The 21,103-nt window shown below is 35.7% G+C and overlaps 1 protein-coding gene across 3 annotated transcripts in view; it reads left to right on the top strand.

The window, feature by feature from the left end:
• The window catches only part of Piezo (piezo type mechanosensitive ion channel component), a 1,325,935-nt gene that overhangs the window by 1,150,997 nt on the left and 153,835 nt on the right, over positions 1-21,103 (top strand). For all 3 annotated transcript variants that reach the window (XM_090398322.1, XM_090398324.1, XM_090398323.1), the window contains one exon: positions 9,227-9,393. In XM_090398322.1, the coding sequence (XP_090254448.1) occupies positions 9,227-9,393 (167 nt within the window). The remainder of the gene's footprint in view (positions 1-9,226; positions 9,394-21,103) is intronic.

The raw sequence follows: 21,103 nt of genomic DNA on the forward strand, positions 1-21,103 counted from the left end.
AGTATGTGGCCTCCCTCGATGAGTCTCTGGCTCCTTGGAGGTCTCTCTTAATAATAATAATAATAATATTATTATTATTATTAATTACTCAAACATATTTATAACAGAACACTAGCTAGCTCATTGAATCTGTCATTCTCTGCATTCAGAAATAATGTTTGAATTTGCCCCGCTGTGGGCATGGATGTTTGCGCTTGTCTGTGAAAATACTGATGGTGGTGGGCGTTGGAGTAGATGATGGAAGTTGTGGTTCGTTGTGGTTGGTGGATTGAGTGGTTGGAGACAGAGATCTGTAGAGTAGGTGCCCTTCCTTGATGAGTCTTTGGACTCCCTGGAGGGATCACAATAATAATAATAATAATGATTACTTTTATCCTACATTATTTTAATCTCTAGTCAGAAGTGATAATAATGAATTCTCTGATAAATATTCACTTTTACTAAGTTTACTACTAGAAAACTAATCAGTATTTGAAAAACATTTTACAAATTATGAATTTGGTAATGGATATTCATAGGAACTAGTGATTGATCATATTAATTACCAAGAGCATAGTGATTACATAATCATGGTAGGAAAATTAATATTCAGGGAGAAATTATTATTGGCAGATATAGTGGTGAAATTTGAAAAGTAAACTTTGAGGGTATTGGTAAGGAAACTATGAAATATTAATTGCAATATATTATCTAATTGAAATGACACCAGTGAAAAATGGAGCTCACTCAAGAACATCTTGCATAATTTAATATCAAAGTTTATTCCAGTGTGTGAATATCATAATTAAATGTGGAATTAGTTAACTAATCAAGTTTTCAACTTGATTAGTTACTCAAATAATCAAGTAAGAAAGCATATCGAAACAGTATAGATTTGATATAAGTTATTAAGTATGATAGATATAAGTAACAACTAGCCTTACCTAAAGTGTTCAAGATTGTAAAGAAAAATTTGAATTAGCAAGGTGTATTAACATTAATACATAACTTTTATAGATGTGTTTAAAAAGTATTAAGCTCAAAAGGTATTATTATTTAAAATTAATTAAATTTAATTAATTAAAATTTTATTATTATTTAAAAGGTAAATAATATGCCCAACCAGCTAAATAAAAAGTAAATTTGAATGACTAGCTGTGGATAGAGAGAAGGGAGAAATTAATTAGGAATCATATTTTATTATTATTACCACCCCAAGACCTCATGGAGTCAAAGACTCATCTGGGAGGTCCTTTTATCACACACACACACAGCCCATCATACCGTGCTTTAAACACATTCAAACTCCTTGCAGGCACCACACTCTCAGGCAAGGCACTCCAATCATTCACAACGCTGCACGGAAAAACCTGCCTCTCACTCCCCTACTCACACCCTCCTTATACAGTCTTCAGGGATGACCTCTGGCTCTCCCCCCGATCTCCAACTATTCTCTGTAAAACTTCTCCAACATTGATCCTATACAACCCATTACCAACTTGTAAGGGGTCTTTGTCATTTCTCCCCTCTTCCTCTTGTCCACCAGACTCTGCAAAAATTACATCCTCTCAATACCCTACCTCCACTCGACATTCCATAGGTCAGAAACTACCTTAGTCAGTCTCCCTGGACCCTTTCCAACATCTCTTCATCCTTCTGAAAACCCGGTGACCAAATCTGGGCACAACAGTCCATGTGTGGCCCAATCAAAGCCTTACACAACCGAACAAGAATCTCCCTACCTCCACACATCAGTGTCCTCCGCATCACCCCCAGAAGCCTTTGTGTTGTCTTCACAATTTTGGTATGTCCCCTAAATTTTAGATCCTTATCCACTATCATCCCCAGATCTCCTATTTCCTCCACCTCCAACAATATATTCTCACCAAGCACAAATTCTGCATCCCATCCTTGTTTTCCAAATTCTAAAACCTTACATTCTGCAACATTGAACTCGCATTCCCATTTCTGTGCCCAACCACTCAATCTACCCAAGTCCTCCTGCAAGGCCACAACATCCCCATCACACTTCACAGCTCATCCCAACCCCTCATCATCCGCAAACAACTGAATATCTCTATCCAAATTCTCACCTGTATCATTAATATACAAGTTAAACAGCAATAGACCCGAAACAGATCCCTGAGGCACTCCACCAGTGGCTTTCCTCCTCCTAGATATCGCTCCCCCACACACAACTTGCTGATACCTATCAGATAGCCAGTCTCCAATCCAATATCCAACCCCATCTGCTCTAGTTTGACTGTCAACCTATCATGAGGCACTCTATCAAAAGTCTTTGCAAAATCCAAGTATACCACTGTGTGTCCCCCTCCTCTGTCCAAGGAAGCAGTCACCCTACTGTAACAAGCAAGTAGATCACCAAAACATGACCCTCCCCTTTAGCAAATCCATGCTGTCCATCAAAGACAATGCTATTATTATCAACCCAACTCTGGATCACAGCTCTCACAAGCCTCTCCAACAACTCAACCACAACACCTGACACACAGACATTGATCTAGAGAACACTTGCTGAGCAGAATATGACACAGCTACATCATTATTTTATTGATAGAATGATTCTGACTGTCCTGCTTATTAATAATATATATTATTAACACCAGACCTTCATTAAGTAAAAAAAAAAAAAAAAAAAGACACATGGAGAGAACTACATACTGTCACACACAAAATTCATCAACCCATTCTTGAAATTCGCTCACTGTATCCACATTTGCCATAGTCTAGTGCATTCTGCTCTCCATGTAAAGAACTAGCTCCTCACTCCTATGCTCACATCCTTCTTATAGTTTCCAGGGATGGTCTTTTGTTCTACCCTTGCCTACAGTTCTAAGAAAAAATTTTTCCCTGTTAACCTGGTAACAACCTCTCACTAACTTATATCTCAATGCATTCCATCTCCTACTTCTCTTTACACGAGGCTTTGCCAGTTTTGTTCCCTCGATATGTCATCCACCTCACATTCCACAGACCATAATCACCTAAGGCTTGACCACCTTAGTCAGCTTTCTCTGGATCTTTTTCAGTATATCCTCATTCTTACAAAAATTAGGTGACCAAGTCAATGTACAGAATCCATCCATATAAGACTTCATTAATGCCTAGGATTATTATCATAATCAGATGTTATGATTTCACAACTTGAGAAATGTGACTCTATCTACAGGCCCTTATCTACGATCACTTTAAGCTCTCATCTCCTCTTCACCACCAATTTTATATTATGTATTCCATCCTTGCTTATCAAGTTTCAAAACATTTCACTCTGTTATATTGAACTGGTATCTCCACTCACTTATCCATTCATTTAGAACTTCCTGCTTGAATGGGCTACAATATCTGCTTGTCCCCCCACTCCATAGACATGCATTGCTCTCAACTTTGTGTTGTCTGCAAACAGCTATATGTCTCCAGTTAAACCTATCCTGATATCATAAATATACAAATTAAACAGTAACAGTCCCAAAACAAACCTCTGCAGCACTCTGCTTGTGACTTTCTTTTGGGTACCACATCCCTCTCACACATACGCAACTTACAGATACCTGTCTTATAGCCAGTTCACTTATCAAACTCACTAATTTAGTATCTAATTACATGTGTTCTAATTTAGTTGCCAACTTGTCATCATGTGACAGTGTGTCAAAGGACTTTGCAAAATGTAAGTAAAGTATACACTGTATATGCATTAACTTTGTCCACTGCATTCATCACGTTCTTGTAGTGCATTAGTAAATTGGTAAAACATGCTCTCCCTTTAACAAACTTATGCCGACCATCAGAGAGAATAATATTATCAACTCAGTTCTGATTCCTATCTCTGATTAACCTCTCCCAACACCTTAACCACAACCCCAGACAACACACAGATTGACCTATGATTTATAGTCATGTCTCTCTCTCTATCTTGCAGTATCCTTGTATTTGTTTCTAGTTAAAATTTGAATGACTTTATTCGGAGTCGAAACTAGAGGTTTCAACATAGTGCAATAGATTTCTTCCCAACTTAAAATACCATATCGTAGTGTGCTTTGAATCCAGGCAGAATATAATATTTTTAATATATTTAAATTTAAGAATCTATTTAGGGAGTTAAGTCTGTTTAACATAATCCTTACTTTATTTACGACATCAGTAATATGCAGTTTCCAGCTTAAATTACTATCAATTTTTAATCCCAAGTAAGTTATTACATCGACTTTTTCTATTTCCTCAGAGTTGCAATTTGAATTTGCCCTACAATTCCGATAATGCAAAATTAATTGTGCAGTGAAGTTCATTTTCCTGTTGTATTTTGCAAATTAAAATTTACATATTTAGTTTTAGACATTCAGACTGAATTTATTTGACTGGAACCAATTTGTTACTTTTAAAAGATCAGCATTCACTATGGTTTGCATTTGTTCGGCTCTGTCTTTGGAGAAAATGAGTAGTGTATCATCTGCAAAAATATTTATTTTACTGTGTAGTATTTAAGATTGCAGAAGTCATTGATATGAATAATAAATAAAATTGGTACAAAGACAGATCCTTGTGGTACACCACAGTCTACTGTTTTAAAGCTGCTAGAACTGTTGTTTATTTTTACAATTTGTGATCTATCATTTAAGTAGTCTTTGAACCAGGTTTAGGGCAGTACTTCGTATTCCTATTACTTCTAATTTTTTTATTAAAATTTCAAGTGATACGGTGTCAAAAGCTTTGTATATCTAAAGATATTGCTAATGTTAGTTTATGTTCATCTAGGGAGGCATAAACTGTGCGTGTAAAGTAAAGCATGTTCTGTGCTAAACTTTTGCCTGATCCAAAATTAATTCTTTGAAAATAAGTTTTTTTTGTACAAAAATTTCATGGGTCTAATTTTTAACCAATTGCTCTAGTATTTTCAAAAAGACCAGTAGAAGGGAGATCGGTCTGTAATTTTTCATGTTATTTTTGTTTCCCTTTTTGTAAATTGGCACAAATTGGCCTTCTTAAGTTAAAAATGTACATTAGGGATTCCATAATGCACATTTGGCATTCTTTCACAATGCCTAGTGTTAATACCATCATATCCTGAAGTTTTGGTTGTTTTTAGGCTAGCTATAACACTTTTGATTTTGCTTTCACAAGTGGAGAAAAGATATATGGAGTTATCAATTCTCTTGGGAGTGCATTTCTGAGGGGTGGTTTTAGCATTTTTCAGAATGCTTTCACTGATCATGGCAAAGTGATTATTGAATTCTTCAGCTAATCCTCTATCTTCATTTTCTTTATTCCTATCGATATCTTTACATATGGGGTGGGTTTGTTTATGTATCTTTGCCAATTAATTTATTCACAAACTTCCATTGTTTTATGGGGTTTCCTTGGCATGTTAGAAATTCATTTCTGTAGTATTCATTTTTTACTTTCTTTTAATTTATGGTGTATTAGATTTCTTCAGTACTTGAAGCCGTGTTCATAATATTGATTGTGTGAGTATTTTTTAAACTTTTTATACACTTTATATCTAATTTTTATGTAGTGTCTGATTTCCTGTGTAATCCAGGGCTTTGTTTCTTTCATTTTGTCTATTATTTTAACTTTAATTGAGTCTAGTATTTTATTGTTTAATATCACAATAAATTTATGATAGAAGTTATCAGCATTAGTTTCTGTTGTTATCTCTTCTCAAGAGACAGTGCTCAAGTTATGCTTCAATACTCTGGAGTCAGTTGTTGTGTAGGGGAATATTTTTGATTGTACTGTCTCCATTCTGTACTTCGAATAGTTTGATGCCAATTGGAAAGTGATCCAAGAAGTTGCTGTAGTACTGCTGCTTGGATTTTGTTTCCACTTAAAGTTCTCCCGAATACATAATCTAGGCATGTTCTACCACCATTGAATTTTCTCATGGGGACATTAATATATTGTTCAAGTCCATGCATGGCAAGTCTAGATAATTTGGAGAGGAGCCACTATTCCTCTGTAAGTCAATATTCATATCCTAATTATGAGAACATTGTCACTTCTGATCTCACCTAGACTACACTTGAATTCTTGTATAAAGACTCTGTGTAGCAATGTGACCTATATATAGCCATTATACATTATACATTATAGCCATTATACATATAGCCATTATGTTCTAAATATAAACTGAATTCTTTCTTTTAGTGTTGCATGATTATCAGCATTCCTTTAGAAATTATGGCCTTTACAACTGTGTTATAAGTAACTCTTTTAATTTCCCGACGTTTCGACCTTCATATTAAGGTCATATACTCCAGATGATGACCTTAATTACCTCCAGATTAAAAGAGTTATTTATAACATGGTTGTAAAGTCCATAATTTCTAAAATGAAATATAAACTGACATTTTCAGCTGTTTTCATTTTATGTTAATAATGTTATTAACAGATATGTTGATAACAGATATCGCCGACCTGGTTGGCTGAGTGGTCAGCGTATCCGCTCTCCAGCCAAAAGGTTGCGGGTTTGAATCCAGCCATGGGCATGGATGTTTGTGATTGTCTGTGAAAGCACTAGTGGTGGTAGTCGGCAATAGATGGCATTGATGTTAGATGATGAAGGTTGGTGGAGTAGTGAGACAGAGAGTTTTAGAGTTGATGCCCTCCCTCGATGAGTCTTTGGACTCCCTGGAGGTGTGATGTAATAATAATAACAATATGGAATTTCAAATAACGATAACTACACCTCCAGACTTGTTATAATTTCTACATTGATAATAATTTTTAAATCCACTTAAATGGTACAAATCAATTTCTTTGTCTTTAACCCAGATTTCTGTTAATATCAGAACATCTAACCAATAGTTTAAATTGTCTAATAGTAATTCTATGTGTGTTCTAATTTATCTCGAATACTTCTTATGTTTATATGCAAAATATTCAAAGTACTTACAGTGTCTGAGAATAAAAAGTTTCTTAATTCTATTGAATCATTACATATTACACATGTATGAAAAATGTATTCACAGTTATACTTATCTGTCATTACTATTTGTGGGTCAGTTTTTACTCTTGCTGTTTTTCTCGGAGTTTAGACAAGTCTTCTTCGCATCTGATCTGCCATATTTTTGATGTATTCTCTTCTCATGAAAAGTTTGCTCTGTTTGATCTGGAGATATTTGTAGTGTACTTCTTTACATTTCTTGCAATAAACAGTAGATGTTTTAGATTTCCAGTCAAATGCTCATTTAGATATATTTTGCTATTCTTAAAATTGTCACATATATAGTTGTGCTTAGTTCTATATTTCATATTTTTGTTTCCATCCAGCCATTTGTTTCTGATTGCTTTACTTTTGAATTTTATAATGTTAGGCATTGCTCTGTTTTTCTGCCCACTAGAAACAATGCGTAGCCTCAATATCATCTTCATTATAGTTGATCTTGATTTTATGTGCAATTTTCTTTGCTCTTTCTTTCATATTTTCACATGGTTCATGAGGAGCACCAACAATTTCCAGGTTTGAGCTAATTGCCTGTTGATTCAAGTCATCCCCTGTTTCGTGAATTTTTTTTAAGTTCCCTACACAGCTTCATATTTGCATTTTCTAGTTCAAAGTCCTTTGTTTTAAGTTCTTTAACTTCTTTTGTCAGGCCAGCAATGATAGCCAGAAAGTCATCTATTTTGTTCGAGGTATACTCTGTCGAACTTCTTAAGTCGGAGACGTCTTTTTTTAATTCTTTCATTATCTCTATTAAATCTGTAAAACATATATTGTCCATGTTACTAATATCTGGAATGCATGAGTCATCATCCCTGGGAGAAGTTGCCAGTGGGCATTGGCTAGCACTTGAATGGCATCCATCATGGAACAAAGAGTTAGAACACTGAACAGGTCTTTGTTGTTCGCTGAATTTGCACAAAGTGCATTTCCGGTTTTGTTTTCTGTCTCTTCACAAACTTTGCAGTAGACTGCCATTATGTTAAATATAGTTTAGTGCTAATAACATCAGGTTTTCTGAATTCTTCATATACTTCCTGCTCACTCACAATCTCTTCTCCATATCCTCTACACTCAACTCTTTATTATGTTACATTCATGAGGATGAAATATCACGATAAGCTGTTCAGTGTCCAAGCAACATCTGTCTCCTTTCCATTCAACTTCGTGCTGCTTTCATGCTATATAGCTCCCGCTTGTCTTCTAAGTTTCTCATAATCACTGACCACATAGTTCCCCATATATCCTTTTCTCACACAAGTTCTTATATGACTGGCTACAACACAAGTGATCATCTCATGGTCATTCTCACTAACCAGGGAAAGAATAGATACTCATACTCCATTCACAGTCACATCCTCTGATGATATAATCAGATCTAACACTCAACCCTCGTTTTCTGTACTCCATTGCATATTGTATCTAAGATTTTCCTCTAGAAATTAATTGTTACTCCTTATTCCAATTACCATAATAATTAAAATCACTCATAGTGATCATCCTTTTCTTGTTTACTAAGTCATAGATTTTTGATACATTTCTTTGTCTCCACCTGCCACATTCTCCAGTTTATAGCAGCATCCAACTAAAAATGCATCCTATCAGCCTCCACCTTACACCATCTGCTTCAAACCTTTGCTAGTATGTTCCCTTTATATGTCTTGACCTTGTGCAGACATAATTCCTCTTTCATCATCCCTAACCCTCTTGCCATTTCTGTCCTAACAAAAAGCATTTCCCTTCATTTGTGTTCCCATCAGGATATCATTCTCATCTCATCAATGTCTAATTTAAAAGCTCTTGACAAATAATATTAATAATTTTATTATTAATCAATATTATTGATATTATATTTAATATTATATTATATAACCAGGTCGTCATTTATTAATATTATTAATACATGATAGCCTGGTTGGCCAAGTGGTTAGTGTATCCACTCTCCAGCCGAAAAGCTGCAGGTTCAAATCCTGCCATGGGCATGAATTTGTGATTGTCTGTGAAAATATTAGCGGTGGTGGTGGTGGTGGTGGTTGATGGACAGCAGATGGCATTGACGTGGTTGACGCGGTTCACTGTAGTTGGTGGATGAGTGGGAGAGCCAGAGAGTTGTAGAATGGGTGCCCTATCTCTATGAGTCTTTGAACTTCTTGAAGGCGTCACGTAATAATAATAATAATAATGTAATCTACTTGGCAATTTTTTTCTGAAAATGTGTATAAATTATTAGAATGCTACTTGAGTCATATGTAAATGATGAAATTATCTAAATTTTTTTCTTCCATTTAGGTCCCAATACCATTTCTTATAATGCTGATTGCTCAGTTTGGGTTAATTGTTGCAGATAGAGCATTATATCTTAAAAAGCATATTTTAGGAAGGTTGATTTTTCAAATTATTTTGGTATTTGTTGTCCATTTATGGATGTTCTTTGTTCTTCCTGCTGTTACACTCAGGTATGGTAATTTTTTTTATTTCAAATTATTTTAAATATTTATTTAATTAAGCATATATTATTATTATAATTACTATAATGCAGGCATCTCCATGGAGTCAAAAGTCTCATTTCTGTAAGCACTCACTAACTATTATTCACACAGCACATTAAAAGTTTATTTTTCACTTGGTTAGAATATAATGAAAAATAAACTTTCAACATCTTTCTCTAAATCCAGAGTAATTTATTAAAAAGGTGGCACACCATTTAGCAACTCCTATAGGTAGAGATGACCTTGCTAATGCTTTCTGGCTGGTATCTCCACTTGGGCCTGGCTCCCACTGAAGAGACCTCAATAAAGGTCGAAACTAGTCTGGGTAGTGGCCCTTCCCTTAATGCATAACATTAGACATATCTGCAAGGAGATGTGTTTTGCATTATGGGAGATGCTGAGATAGGAGTGATAGTAACTTGCTCCACCTTTGCAAGGAGTTGCCTGGTGTTGCACTACCTTACCCCAGTCCTGAAGATACTTTCAGGTGCAAACTTTGTTTGCTCACACTTGGATAAAGGATTAAACTAAATTTATTATACAGCACATTAAACTCATTCATAAAGTATTCTCAACTGTCTCTGGCAACTCATTCCACTTGTCTGATATTCAAGAACCAGATAGTTCTTGAATATCACCCAAGCAGCATTGATCTCCTTTCTGTCTAACTCCTCATTCCATGCTCCAACTGCAAGCTGTCTCCTGAGCTTCTCATAATCACCAGCCTCATAATTCCACATATACCATTTTCTCACAGAAGTCCTCACATGGCTGGCAATCACCCAGGTAATCACTTCATGGTGGTCACTCTCAGTTAACCAGAGGGAGATTTGACACCTCATTTAAGACTCATACTGCCTGAGGCAGTTATCCCTCCAAAACTCAAGAATCTCATTTTCTTTACTTCTGGTTGTCATCTCAATCTATATCGCCATAATTAAAATCACCCACAATCACCCTTTTCCTATTTGTTTGTTGTTGTTTTTTTATTATTTATTTTATTTATTTATTTTTTTATTTTTTTTATATACATTTCATGGTCAACTGCAAACAATATTGAAACTGACTGGAATAATATGAAGGAAAGAATTTAGCAAGGAACTCTGTTTGGACCTTTTGCAACGCATTAAGTATGAACCAGATTTTTGAATTCTGTAATTACTTGTGATGAAACTTGGATATTTACGTATGATCCAGAAACCAAATGACAATCAATGCACTGGAAGTCAGCAACATCTCCAAGACCAAAAAAAGCACGCATAAGTCGTTCAGAGTTCAAGGCCATGTTGTTTGTGTTCTTCAATATCCAGGGTATTGTAATGTCAGAGTGGCTTCACAGTGGCCAGATGGTAAATCCAGTAGTATTGCCTTGAAATCTTGGCAAAATTGCGCAAATGCTTGAGAAGGAAATGATCAGAATTGTGGAGAAACGGTTGGATTTTGCACCAAGACAATGCACCATCCCACAACACTTTGTCTGTGAAGCAGTTTTTAGTTAATCACAACATCACTGTTGTGATTAACAGTGATGTTGTGATTAACTAACAACTTGTCGGTAAAAGATGTGAAAGCAGAAATGATGGAGATCCTCAACAGCCTTTCAGAAAATGATCTGCAGAATTGCTTTGAACATTGGCAGCATCGTATGCAGCTGTGTGTCAACTCACAAGGGAACTATTTTGAAGGAGATCATAGTTGATTTTCTGAATTTGTTAATAAAAAGAGATACAGGCACAGTCTCATTTTTTCTGTGTCAGACCTCATACACATTCTTACACTCACTGATCTCTGCATATCCACTCAACAGTCCACCTCGCTCCCCCCCCCCCTTAAAAGCTTTAATTTCCTTGATTCTGCACATCCACTCTCACTTCATTCAACAACACTTTTTTTCCCAGTCTCTGAACACCAAATCCATTCAGATGCAAATCATCCTTCTTGTATAAGTCCTTCCACCCATCACACTCACTCCACAAACTCGACACCACTCCTTCATAACCTATGCATCAAGTTATTCGTTATTATGCCCCCCCCCCCTTTCTCAGCTCTACTCTGTCATACCTCAGCAACAGACTCACTTTCTTAACTCTCTTTTTCTTTTGCTACTTCCAGTAATATTTTTATTTCCTCTTTCATGTCATACTTTTGTCCTTTTGAATCATTCATTCCAGCTGTAAACAGGAGGGGGGGGGGTATATTGTCTACTTATTTCTTTTTATCTATTCTTCTTTTAATCTCAGTATTTTCTACTTATTTCTTTTTTATTCATTAATTTACCCCCCCCTTTAATCTCGGTATTCTATCCTTGTATACCGTTATCTTTTTTTTTACCTTTTACTCTATGCAATCTGCAGTTGGCTGCGCCTTTGTAATATTATTCTATTCCTTCCTATATAAGTTTTCCCTTAATGCATAAACTCCTTTTCTACTAACTGCCTTCTGCACCTTCCCTTCTTATTCCTCGAACACCAGAAAATTTATTTGATAAGCTGCACCACCGATGTTCGTTTCTAAGATATGGTAGCAATAAGATATGGTAAGTGCATCCAGTAGATTTCCCGTTTAAACACAAATTACCTCCGATTAATTATAGTTTACAGTTGTGGTCCACTAATTATTCTCTCTATCTTTCTCCTGGGTTCCTGCAAATAGGTTCTAAAATTTTTTTCGGAGCAGTGCATCTTATAATTAAAATTCAGGCAACACTCTTTTGACAATTGAAAAACACATTTTATTTACAACTAAATAATTTACTCTATAATTCTGTTAATGAGACATTTCTCAGTTTAACTCTTAATAAAACTGTCATGTTAAAATACACTTTCAATTCAAGATTATCATGACACATAAATATTCATTCCTTTCCAGTACTAAATTACTATCCTAGGCAATTGTACTATTAACAAATACTATTAACAAATTGATACTATCCTAGGCAATTGTACTACTATCACACTGCTAACTTTCAACTAGTACATGCATGATCTTCAATCACTTATCAAACATTAAAATTCATTCCTTTCTTTAAAATTCATTCATTAGCTCTCCCCAAATTCAGCACCTTAAACTTAACAGCCCACTAATAAAGTTCTCCTATAATTCACGAAACAGAATAAAAGGATCAAACTCACTTTAGGGCTGCTACCCACTGTGCGTACTTATTCCTTGGCTTCGAATTGGAGTTCTGACTTTTCCTTGTCAGGTTTTTACTCCCTTTGTACACTGCCATTAGATTATTTACACTGACGGCTTCTGGGACGCTGTCTCTCCAGCACTTCGTGCAAAAGGGTTCGGCATGAGGAGTGCGTGCACGTTAATGTAACGGAGAAGTTCCTTCCAGCTCGAAAATTCCTCTCTTTGGAAAATAGCTCCTGGCGAAGATTGTCATCAGGTCTAATCTCTGCCTGTCAGATCGGCTCCTGTCATCGTCCCTTCAGACTTCTGGCATGACTTCTCCTTGATGGTTGACATCCGATGGACTTTCTCTAGACAACTGATGGAAAACTGATATCCGTTCTTCTGGCCAATGCCTTTTATTCATCCTCTTTTGGATCCCTGCATGAAGATATTGGACTCCAAACATTTCAGCGCAATCTCTTGATCTTTCACTAGCACTGACTGTTTCTTTGTTCTCCTACTGCACTCCTTTAATCCTATTTTGTTGGGCAGTGGAAGCTCGTCTGAAGTTGTCGGTCCATTTGACACTGACCTCGAAGGTGTTTACAAGTGGAGTTCTCAAACAACTTTCATATGTCCTTATAAAGAGCTACCACACAAAGTTTCTGGTGGCAAGGTATTGCCTTTGATCATGACATTCTAGAAATTTCCTTCTTAGAGCAGTAAGCACAATTAATTCCCATAGGATTATTTACGTTAACATTTAGCTTTAACTATACACAGACATACAAGGTCATTTTTGTGACAATCTTATAGGACTTGACCTCTGTAAAAAAATTGATGAAATGCCTTGTCATTTTGAAGCTATATCAAATTTTTACACAGTCACTATGATTATTTCTTTCACCATACTGTTTTGTGCTCTAATAGACTCGCTTACATCATTAATTTTCACACCCGGAAAGCACGATTTTGCCAATTGCACCTTTTATGATTGAATCATTGTACATCACTCGCCCATTAATTTTTCTTTCTTTCTGTTATCAGCTTGTCCACTCACCACACATTTCTGCTTTCGCTCCAGCTTCCGCTTTGCCCTGTCTATGAGCTATACAACTGAGCTGTCTCCCTTATTGCAGCCAGTCCTTCGTTCTTTACATTAGTCATACTATTCTTTCATTCTACACTTTTACTCTCTCTCTCAATCATAATCATGCTGCATTTAATCTCGCTCTTACTCTTATCTGACATTGCATCACACATGCACACATTTTCAATCATATTCTGAGTTCCATATGCTACTTCAGTCTTGAAACCTGAAACACACTTTTGATCCTCAATCTCATATCATTTTCAGCACACTTTTCCACAACTATCACTTTCAAAGCAAATTCCAGCTGCCTTCAGTATACATTTCTCAGACATTGCACTGCACAAACTACTTATCTTTATTACTGAATGTAAATGATATTTAATGTATCAAGAGCAACTGTTATTGTAACAATTAGAAAATGCTATCACAAAAAAGTAAAACCTTATCTGGAGAACACTATTTGTGGGTTCTCTAGATTTCAAAATGGGAATTTGGGAAATGTGATTTTTGTGCATTTAGTCCCATTATAGATATCAATAGTGAAAGAAGTAAATGTCCCATTAAAAATACAGTGAAACTTTTCAATTTAGCTAATTTTAGTATATTAATGGTAGACTTGCAGAAGGTTAAATTTTCTTCAGCTTCATTCTCATTCAAGTAGGATCACTCAGTGAATCAGCTGCCTCTGCTCAGTTCTGTCCAAGTTTCTCCTCTAGTCTGCAGTCTTGGAGGTCCCCTTTCAAGCTGTCCTGCCATCATTGTTTAAATCTCTACTTACTTCTTTTGCCTGTTGTCTTCACCTTCAGTACTCTCCTTCCTACATAGCCTTTATCTTGCTGCATAACATGACCAAACCACATCATCCTTGATTCTCTAAACTTTCGAAATTTTTGGGTTACCTTATTTGTTTCCCTGATCAGTGAATTTTTGATCTTATCCAATCATGTTACACCACTTACAATCTCAGCATTCTTATTTCGGCTACATCCATTTTCTTCCCCAATCTCTTGGTCATCTTCCAGGTCTCACTGCTATACATCAGTACATCTCTTACTAACATTTTGTAGATCTTTCCTTTTAACTTGCTAGATATTTTTGTATAACACAAGATACCTTTTTCCAGTTTATCCACCCTGATTGGATCCTCCTGTTAAGTTTTCAGTCCAGGTATCCATCACTTTGAACACATGATCCTAGATATGTGAGCCTAAACACTTGTGGCTTGCCTCTGTCCTGCAATGTTATACTTCCTGCTGCTTCACTACAACACATGTACTCTGTCTTGTTTCTACTGATCCTCAAACCACTGTCTTCTGAAGCTTTCCTCCATTATTGAAATCTTTCTTTGGCTTCCTACTCAGATTTTGTGAAAAATCTCCACATCATCAGTAAACATCATTGTCCAGGATGATTCAGTTCTTACTGTTGCAGTTAACACATCCAGAAGCATAAATAATTTGAGGCACTACTAAGGTACTCCCAGATAATAATAATGGAGGTGCCTCAGTAGTTCCTGCTCCCCATCTCAGCCTGTCATCATGCATGTCTTATCAAGACATGCATGATGGTTTTACTATCATCATACATGTCTTATACAAGATGTACATAGTTCTCTGAATCATTTTCTTCTTCATGCTTATACATATCTCTTTTTTTTTGGGACTCTATCAAAGTTTTTTTCCAAATCAACGAAGACCACAAAAAGTACCATGTTACTCTCGCAGTATCTTTCTGTGCTGTGTCTTAGCAAAGATTGCATCAGTTGTTCCCCAGCTGGGCATAAACTGAAATTGCTCTTCACTAATTGACACCAAGTCTTGCAATCTCTTCTCATTTACCCTTTCCCATATCTTCACAGTGTAACTCATGAGTTTAATTCCTCTGTGGTTGCTACAGGACTGGATAACACCTTTGTTCTTATATATTGAAACTGGTATACTTTCTCTCCATTCCCCTGGCATTTCCTCAGTTTCGTCTTAACAGAGTTCACTTAGATCGGAGATTCTCAACTTGGTTGTGGTCACAAGCGCATTTGAGATTGGGAAGAGAGAGTAGTGGGTACCAATATTTTTTTCTATGAAAATTGATACTTGCTTATCATATCAAATGATGACAATTAACAATTTAACTATGAAAGTAGGATAAATACATGTAACATTTATTATACAACTAATAATGTATATTAATAATTGCAATGAAAATTGATTGCTTCATATTCTAGTACAAATTTTTGATGATCATGTGTAACCTAAGAGCAACAGCTTATCCAGGTTATGATATGCATAAAGTTACAAAAAAGTTATGTAATGCATCATCATTATATACACATATGTACATCTATATAATATACATATTATACATTATTATATTCTTATAATATAATAACATAATCAAATCAGAGGAGACATGCTAATATGTAAAGTAAAAAGCTGCATAACATTAATTAGGAACAAAATAAAACAAAGTAGTTAAATAGTGTATATTATTTCTGGAAAAACTCCCAAGTTACTCCTCTTAATAAACTATTATAATTACGGCTATTTTGCCTGCTTCAGTTTAGGAGTGCCCCTGTTTAAATGTCATTGGCTATTTACTCACGGATTCTTAGGGTTGCAGATGTAAGTTTACCAAAGTATATGTAGCATAAGTAAGAGAAATTTACACATACCTTTTTCTGGGTGTTGCGGCTTTTATTCTTTATGCGATGTCCGAAACTTACTGAGTATGTGGAGGGGGTAGGCAATTTGGGAGAATTAAATTAGAAAAACCCGGGTTTTTTTCCGTAATATATATGTAAACATATATATTATATTACTATATTATATAGGGTGGGGGAAAGGTGAAAGGGGTGATTATTTATATAGGGGGAAAGGGGGTTGACGGGGTGTGGTCCATTTCAACTATTCTCGGTCATCATCTGAACACATTGGGAAAGTGGATGCTATGTCAGGTCGGGTAGGTGCTTCTGTTTTTGAAGTGTTTGTGTTATCGCCTATTGGTCGGGGTTGTGAAGCTTCCAAACCTCGGAGATTATGTAGGGCCTGTGTACGTTGATAGAGTTAGCGTCACATTTTATGGCTATTGTTTCCGATATTCTAAGCATTGTTTCATTGTCTTGTCTGTCTACTATGATGGCCTTGTCGATCTGTGGGGTATATTTTTGTTCAAGGGCGTGAACAGCTATTTCCGTTTTTCCTGTGCTTTGTATTTGATTTTTCTTTTTGATGTTACTTTTTTTTGTGTTTAGATGTTCTGGAATAGGGATGTTACAATCACGGTAGTGTTCTTGTAGTCTTGCCCATAAAGACCTGATGGTGGAACCTGTGTAGGTAATATCACAGTCTTTTGGGCAGGGAAATTTATAGACTACATTGTGATGTTCAAATATTTCTTTCTGTGTGTGAGGTTTGGTGGATTTTAGGAGATTTGCCAGTTTTTGGTTTGTGGTAAATACCAATTTGTAGCCAGTATGTTTGAAGATGTATTTATAAGCTTTGTATGTGTTTTGGGTGTATGGTAGTTGGATAATTTTTTGTGTTGGGAAGTTCGTTTTGGTACTTGGGTTGTTTTGGCGGTTTTTTGCTGTCTTATTTGCATAGTTAATCAGTTGTGTAGGATAGTTGCGATTTATGAAGATCTGTGTTAGTTTTTTTATTTCTGCATTTAGATTATTCTGATTGGTTGAAAATTTGTAGGCATTTATGAATTGTGATAAGATGACAGATTTTTTAACAGAATATGGATGGTATGAGTGAAAATTGAGGTAGTTTCCGATATGCGAGGGTTTGTGGTATATTTTCGTGGCTATTTTGTTGTGTGTTCTGGTTAATGTCAAATTTAAGAAATTGATGGATTTGTTCTGTTCGGTTTCTGTGGTGAATTTTAGTCTGTTGCTGTAACCGTTTAGGGATGTTTTTAAGGTGGTGATGTGTGTGGGATTACCAATGCGCAGAATATCGTCCACGTATCTGCCATAAAAGGTGATGCCGGAGGGAAGGGAAGGGTGGAGTAGGAGTGATTCTATATGTGCTAGGAATAATTCCGCTAGTTGTCCACTGATGTTTTGGCCCATGAGGAGTCCGAAGATTTGAATGTACATGTTGTTGTTGAACTTGAAGAAGTTTGCCGAAATCATTAGTTTTATTAAGTTAATAATATAAATGGGCATTAGATTAGTACGAGAGTGTAGGGTGTGGTCTTCTGTGAGTAGTGTGTGTATGATGCCTAAAGTTCTGGGGACGTCGACGTTAGTGTATAAAGAGGCCGCATCCAATGAAGTGAGGATGTCATCTTGGGATAGAGTTAGGTTTTTTATTTTTTCGAAAAGGTCGTCCATGTTTTATAGTAGTTATTTATAGTGTAATTATAGTAGTTAAATAGTATTTACATCTTTCATTTGAAATTGATATTTTTGATACCAATATGCAAAAATCAATCATTCATACAATTATTTTGAACAGAGCTTCCTCATTTCTGTGAGAAAATAAATATTCTTTCACTACAGTTTGGTATTTGTTTGAGTTAGTTTCATTTCTTATTGATAAAGGTAATATGTTGAATATTTTTGGTGCTAAATAAGTATAATGTTTGTGTATTGCTTTTTTATTAGCTTTAAGAACTATATACAGGGTGTTCGGGATAAATTTGACAGTTTCGTAAGGAAAAAGAGAATCTTCTTTGTATCTATTAAATTTAATGAATTGACAAAAAACATTACAGGCAGAGTTAATTACAATACTATCAACAAGATTTACTCAAAATAACCACCATTAGCATCGATCACAGCTTCAATCCTGCTTCGGAACCTCGAACAAGCCGATGCTACAGTCTCCCTGGGAAGGGCCGCAAAAACTGTTTTAATTTTATCCATTAACTGGGCTTTTGTATTACTGGAAGTGCGATTGGTGTCTTTTTCAACTGTGCCCCATACAAAATAATCCATGGGGTTAAGGTCTGGGGAGTTTGGAGGCCAAACATTTGGACTGGTGAAGTCGTAGAAATTTTCAGACAACCATTTTTGACTTTTCCCAGAGGTGTGGCAAGGGGCCGAATCCTGCTGCCATACATACGGCCTACCATTGGCTACCCTTGTTATCCAGGGCTTGACTACAGTGTTTAGCAACTCCACGTATCCATCTGAAGTCAACCTGAGGCCCTCTTGGAAAAAATGCGGAGGCATCACATTGCCTTCAGAGGATACACATCCGAAAACCATCACAGTTTGGGGAAATTTAGTCTGCATTACACGAGGAATGTCCTTTGTACTGTATGCAAGCCATCTGTTATTCTGCGTGTTGTGTTTTTGATCCTGGCAAAAGTTTTTCTCATCGGAAAAGAACCAGATTGTTTGTGGTTCCGCAGGATGTTTCACTCTGCTTAGAAGTTTCTTCGCGTTTATCAAACGTTTTTCACGGGCCTTTTCTGTAAGCAGCTGACCTTTGCGGCGCTTGTATGAGTAGTAGCGGAGGTCTTCATTGAGTGCAAGCTTCATAGTAGAGGCTGCAACATTCATTTCACGTGACAAAGCCCGAATTCCAATGCCAGGGTTCTTCAACACCTGTTCCTGCAGATTTGCGAGGAATTCTGCTGTACGAACGCAATCAGATCGTCTGCTAGGGATCTTTCTTCTTGCTACATCCTCGTAGTCACCATTGCAAGTCTCTAGTTCATGCCTGATTGTTTTTACTGTATTCAGGGAGCATTGGGCAGCAGTCGAAATATCCTTATTTTGATGGCCGGCACGAATCATCATGATACAAGTTATTCTCTTCCATGATTCAGGTGGGTTCCAGCTATCCATCCTTTCTGACATCTTGTATATGAATGAAGAAGGGTCCAACCTTTTAAATGAAGAGAAGTGTGTGTTAATACATGTAACTTACGGAAAAATATAATTAATTATAAATATGTCAAATTTATCCCGAACACCCTGTATTTTAGGCCCTTGTGCTAAAGAAAGCATCTTGTTTGATATTTACGTATTCGTTATCATTTTTTATGAATAGCAGTAACCTACATACATATAAATATCCAAGGGATGGTATGTTTAGTATGGTGTATTTATTGCACATTGCATTATCCTTGTATTTGTTTTCTAGTTAAGATTTGAATTACTTTATTCGGAGTTGAAACTAGAGGTTTTAGCGTAGTGCAATAGATTCCTCCCCAGCTTAAAATATCATATTGTAGTGTACTTTGAATCCAGGCAGAATATAATATTTTTAACATATTTAAATTTAAGAATCTATTTAGGTAGTAAAATCTGTTTAACATAATCCTTACTTCATTTACAACATCAGTAATATGCTTAAATTACTATTAATTTTTAATCACAAGTACATTGACTTTTTCTATTTCCTCAGAGTTCCAATTTGAATTTGTCCTGCAATTCCGATCATGCAAAATTAATTGCGCAGTGAAATTCATTTTCCCTGTCGTATTTTGCAAATTAAAATTTACATATTTAGTTTTAGAGACATTCAGACTGAATTTATTTGACTGGAACTAATTTGTTACTTTTAAAACAGGGGTCGCAAACTGGCGGCCCGCAAGCTGGATACAGCTCGTGAAGGCTTTTTATCTGGCCCGCAACCTTAATGATTTCTTTTCTAAAAAATCAATGTTTCTAACATCCTGCGGGGATTAAAACAGAAAAAATTCAAACTCCTGAATGTTTTATGACTTTAAACAAAAGTAAAACTTATTACTACAATTCTTTTTACCGTGTTTCTATCATCAAATGTTGGCAACACTGAATGGAAGTTACTTGTCACACAGCCATTTTGAGTCGTGTGATACAATGTCAGTAAGTTACGGGCTATCATTGTAATATCATGGTGTGTTAATAAAAATTACCTCAATAACTTACATTTTTTTTTGCTCATAACAATGTCTGAAGTTAAAGTTAAAAAAAGAAAAATAGATCAAGAAGGCAGAACTTTTTAAGAAAAATGGAAGACGGCATATTTCCCATGTGCTATGCATATTTCCCATTTGCTATTGATATGTAGACAAAGTGTCTCCATGGTGAAAGAATGTAACCTAAAATGCCATTATGAAACAAACCATAAAAACTGTGATAAATATACAAAAAAGATGCGTGATGACAAACTTTAAGATTTAAAAAATGAACTGAAGTTTCAACAGAGGATATTTTCGAATGTTATTACAACAAGTGATGCTACTGTTAAATGTAGTTACATCATAAGTGAAAAAATTGCTCGGGCTTCAAAACCTTTTACTGGAGAATTTATTAAAATTTGTATTTTAAGTGCAGTCGAAATCATGTGTTCAGAAAAAAAGCAAGCATTTCAAAGTATAAGCCTATCAGGAAATACAGTTGCAGAGCATGTTGAAGATATAGCAGAGAACTTCCAAGATATATTGCGTGAAAAAATAAAGTTTTGTAGTGTTTTTCCATTACAGTTGACAATATAAAGACATTATTAATACTTCCCAGTTAGCAGT

The sequence above is a fragment of the Typopeltis vanoorti genome, chromosome 9, assembly GCF_054136105.1.
Source record: "Typopeltis vanoorti isolate ZY-2024b chromosome 9, IOZ_Tvanoo_1.0, whole genome shotgun sequence".
NCBI classification, from domain to species: domain Eukaryota; kingdom Metazoa; phylum Arthropoda; class Arachnida; order Uropygi; family Thelyphonidae; genus Typopeltis; species Typopeltis vanoorti.